We start from the raw sequence: 4,984 nt of genomic DNA on the forward strand, positions 1-4,984 counted from the left end.
GTGGGGGATCGTCTGGATGCTGCAGTGGAGGATCCAGTGGTGGCAGTGGTGGTTCCTCGGGCCACGCAATCATCATCAGCTCTGGAGGGGGCAGCGGAGGCTCCTGCCAGTCCATGCAACAGAAATGCCCCATTGTCATTCCCCACATCGAGTCCCACCAGACCAAGCAGGCCTGCCACTGGCCTCCCAGCCACCAGAAGTAACAGCCACAGCTGGCCCTGGTTCTCATCTAGAACAGCTCTGTCCTCCAAGTTTGCCTGCTTCCTCCCAGCGTGTCCTCTTCCATTGTCTTCCCTGGATGCTGCATCCCTGTGCTTTGATCTCCCAGTTGGCTCTTCTCACCCCTCCATATGAAGGCAAATAAAGATTACTGTGTACAGAAAGAACTGGTTGTTCGAGGTTGCTTTTACCTTTTTCTCAATCCCCTGTTTACTTTCAAAAAGTGAATAATGCATCAAATACATTCAGCAGTGAAATCTTTTTCAGCCTGCAGTGCTGGAGCAGACGGTTATTAACAGATCTTGCTTAAGAGAAACCTTGTTGCTTAAGCAGGTGATCATTGTCCCTCTTGCAAATTATGTCCACCAAGGCTGCAACCTTAACCTGGGAAATAGCTCCACCTTAGTTTCCCCTTCCCAGAGAAGGAAGCAGACTGTGAGCTCTGGGTTTCACTGCAGGGGTTTCCAGTGCACACAGCAGCATCCATTGATACAGAGTTGGGTTTTTACATACTCCATCTCTCTTATCACAAGAAACCCATTAATCATGGTAGGAAATATTCAATAGTCTTTGTGCTGAAGTCAGCAGCAAGTCCTCCTTGGGACAGGTGTCATTGCGTTCAGTAAATTTTTAGCTAAGTGGGTTTTTTGTCCATCTGGCTCACATAACTGGTAGGCAGAAAACAAAATTAGGAATGAAAGGCATCATCAGCCGTGCAAATGCTTGAGGGATCGTAACTGGCCAGCTTACGCCTTTTGCAGAAAAATTGGAGAACTCTTCTCACACCAGCAGTATCTTCATCACATCCCGTGCTGTCAATGTTAGTGCTGCTGTGCATGAAGGAAGCTGCTGTGAAAAAACATTGTAGGATCTGGCCAAGGTTTTCTCTCTCTCATAGCAAAGCATACCAAGGCACCATCCATTGAGGTGTTTGCAGAGATGAGACTGAAAGATAACGTGGCCTGCCAGCCCATCCGGAGGGTGACTGGACTGCAGGGAAGAAAAGGGCTCAGACAGAGCATCAGAAAACAGGCAGGTTGCCCAAAATTTGGAGCAGCCTCAACTGTGAAGAGTTTTGCATCCACCTTTGCCTTTACCCAACATAGGTATTAAAGCTGCTCTTTAAGCTGGGGTGGTTGTGGCAACACCAGCATCCCCAGCAGCTCTGGTCCCAGCCACGCTCTTTCTCCACATGGGGCAAGTACCACACATGTGCCTGTGCTACCTATCCAGTGTTTCCAGTCCCTGCAGGGTCCAGCCTTGGGGTCTCCACACACCAGCGCTTGCGGGAGCACCTCTCACCACCCCTGCCAAAAGCCTCCACAGCCTTCCCCCGCACCCTGGGTCCTGATGAGCTGCAAATCCTAGGTGCCCCTTTGTGCAAGTCCCTACAGGTTAAATGCACAGAAGGGATCAAGGTGTTGCGATGCTCGGTACGACAACACCCACACTTCACGGGTGAGAGCCAGAATGGCAGTGAGACCTTAGATTTCCTTTTGGCTATGAGAGTGGAGCCTAGGCCACTGGAGGGAGACCAAAGCCCCCTGCACCCACGTTCCTGGTGCTGATGGTCCTGTCCCCATACCAACGGAGTTGCGTGCATGCTCAAAATTATGTTTATCATGATAGGGCTGGGCAGCCTGCTGTCATTCATCCTCTTAGCTAAAAACCCCCAATTATGCTTTCCTCTACTCAGTCGTCCATGAGGGTGGATGCTGTTGTCAGCCTCCAAGCATGCGTGACGCAGTGACAGGATGAAGCTGCTGCAAAACGCAGCAGCCAGATCTGTGATAACTGTGCTGACAAACTGTCATTCTCCAGCAAGCAAAATACCCAGATGCCTCCCCAGGCTTAGGTGTGGGTGGGCTGGCCAGAGAAGCAGGACCCTCAGAAAATAGATCCTGCTGAGACAGAGGAAATATTTAATGTCCTAGATTTCAAGGGTAGGGTCTTGATGGCCTTCAAATGCACGTTGCAAATAGAAAGATTTCAAGACTTTGCCCACCACGGTCTGGTGACCAGGACTCCTGGGAAGCTGGAGCTGAGCACAGACCTCTCTACTCAATCCAACAGCAGCAACCACCCTGGGCTCCCAAAAGGGTGAGGGGAAAAGTCCCTCACGTCTCTGCCACCCTCACAGGGCCTTCTGAAATGGATGTGGGCTGAGGTGCTCCAAAGCGGTGCACTGCCCCATCAGAGGTGGTATCTCTGGCCTGTTGGGCATGTGGTTGCCTTTCCCAGTGGGTTGGACATACTCCTGCTCCCCATCCAGCTCCCCATCTCGCCAGTCTTTAAGGAAACCCTTTTTCCCCCAAAAAACTCCCTGGGACTCTGCTCCAGCGCATCCTTTACCCTTGTCCTTCCATCACGCTCTAGCCCCAACTCGCTCCATCCTCCATCCCTTAGCATCTGCTCCATCTCCACTCTCTGCTGAGTACCCGAGAAGCTGAAGTCCAGCAGAAATGGGTTGGGGACCACCCAAAATAGACCCCCAGAAGCCGTTTGCCCTCAACGCTTCAGAACAAGACTCCCGGAAATGAATCATTAAGTAGAATTAGCAACAGCAATGCAGAACATAATTGATACATCTCCTTCGTATCACCTATCTGCTGCTGCAAGTGAGTCAAAGAAGGAGGTAGCTAAAGCCAGGCTCGGTAAATAAATCTATCAGCATTCCTTAGGGTGTCTCACTTCCCTTAGGAGCACAATGCACAGAATATAAAAGCTTACCTATCCCAAGGCTCCTCATTCACCTGCCAACGAGCCTTGCAAGCGTTTCCAGTTGCACTGAAGGTAAGCCCGTTGATACGGAGACTTTTTGAACCCCTATGCAGAGAGGTCTCTCCACTAGTTGGTCTTTGAGCACGCTTTGAAGGAGGGAACCATGCCAGCTTGACGTTGGATGGGGTTCTCGGGAAACCAATATGGTGTGCCAACAGGACCGCCTTCCTTCCAGAAAGGAGTTGTAGCTGATATTCTCAGAGCACAGAAATATGGCTGAATTTTCAACTGCTGTGAGTTTTAGCAGTCTGTCCATCCAGATGGAACTACAGTGGGACTAAAGCTTTTAGGCTGTCGGCTCTGAGCATGTCAGAGCGTGTGTGCACATCTCTGGAAGTGCTCTCAATCTTCCTGCACATAGAGTTTTTCTGTAACTATTGTGATGTGCAGACGGGTCCCTGGGAGCTTTTCCTTGCAGGTGTTTCCTGCTGTCTAACAAGGGTGAGGGAGTTTATAAAGCTGCACTTTTTGTAGGATTTCAGAAGACGGGACATCCGGGGTATTTCCTGGGTACTGCTCCAGTTGTGGTTTGCTGTGAAGGTCCAGCAGCATCTCCAAGCAGCTCCTTTCCAACAGCACTGTTTCTTGCAGGGTCACTGCTCAAAGATGTGCTCCAGACAATCCTCCGGAGGTTGCCATGAAATGTCCTCCCAGTCCAGCGGATGCCACAGCGGGGGCTGCTGCGGCCACGGCGGCAGCTCTTCCGGCTACCAGTCGCAGGGCTCCTCCTGCTGCAGTGGGGGCTCAGGCTCAGGCAGCTACGGTGGGGGAAGCGGGGGCTCTGGCAAGATCATTGTCAGCTCTGGCAGTGGAGGAGGTGGATCCTGCTGCAGTGGGGGCTCCTCAGGCTATGGCATGGGAGGGGGATACGGCAGTGCCAGTGGGGGATCTGGCCAGAAGATCATTATTAGCTCTGGTGGTGGAGGAGGTGGCTCATCTGGATGCTGCAGTGGTGGATCCAGCGGTGGGTCTTCAGGAGGCAAGATCATCATTGGTGGTGGAGGTAGTGGGGGATCCTCTGGATGCTGCAGTGGAGGATCCAGTGGTGGCAGTGGTGGTTCCTCGGGCCACGCAATCATCATCAGCTCTGGAGGGGGCAGCGGAGGCTCCTGCCAGTCCATGCAACAGAAATGCCCCATTGTCATTCCCCACATCGAGTCCCACCAGACCAAGCAGGCCTGCCACTGGCCTCCCAGCCACCAGAAGTAACAGCCTTGCAGTGGAGGATCCTCGAGCTACAGTATGGGAGGAGGATACAGTGGTGGCAGTGGTGGATCTGGCCAGAAGATCATTATTAGCTCCGGTGGTGGAGGAGGCGGCTCATCTGGATGCTGCAGTGGGGGATCTTCAAACTATGGCATGGGAGGAGGATACAGTGGTGGGTCATCAGGATCAAAGAGCATCATGGGAGGTGGAAGCAGTGGGGGATCATCCGGATGCTGTAGTGGAGGATCCAGTGGTGGGTCTTCAGGAGGCAAGATCATAATTGGAAGTGGAAGTAGTGGAGGATCCTTCGGGTGCTGCAGTGGGGGATCTAGCTATGGCATGGGAGGAGGATCGAGTGGTGGGTCTTCAGGATCAAAGAGCATCATGGGAGGTGGAAGCAGTGGGGGATCATCCGGATGCTGTAGTGGAGGATCCAGTGGTGGGTCTTCAGGAGGCAAGATCATCATTGGTGGTGGAGGTAGTGGAGGTTCCTCTGGATGCTGCAGTGGAGGATCCAGCTATGGCATGGGAGGAGGATCGAGTGGTGGGTCTTCAGGAACAAAGATCATCATTGGTGGTGGAGGTAGTGGAGGTTCCTCTGGATGCTGCAGTGGAGGATCCAGCTATGGCATGGGAGGAGGATCGAGTGGTGGGTCTTCAGGATCAAAGAGCATCATGGGAGGTGGAAGCAGTGGAGGATCATCCGGGTGCTGCAGTGGGGGCTCCTCAGGCTATGGCATGGGAGGGGGATACAGCGGTGGCGGGGCGGGCTCTGGGC

General features: G+C 52.9%; 1 protein-coding gene across 1 annotated transcript in view; it reads left to right on the forward strand.

Moving 5' to 3' along the window:
* The first annotated feature begins 4,540 nt into the window (after positions 1 to 4,540).
* LOC104291240 (loricrin-like) overlaps positions 4,541 to 4,984 on the forward strand; it is a 5,073-nt gene continuing 4,629 nt past the window's right edge. The window contains exon 1 of the mRNA XM_009890449.1: positions 4,541 to 4,855. Within this exon, the coding sequence (XP_009888751.1) occupies positions 4,541 to 4,855 (315 nt within the window). The remainder of the gene's footprint in view (positions 4,856 to 4,984) is intronic.

The sequence above is a fragment of the Charadrius vociferus genome, unplaced genomic scaffold, assembly GCF_000708025.1.
Source record: "Charadrius vociferus isolate BGI_N301 unplaced genomic scaffold, ASM70802v2 scaffold698, whole genome shotgun sequence".
In the NCBI taxonomy this organism is placed as follows: domain Eukaryota; kingdom Metazoa; phylum Chordata; class Aves; order Charadriiformes; family Charadriidae; genus Charadrius; species Charadrius vociferus.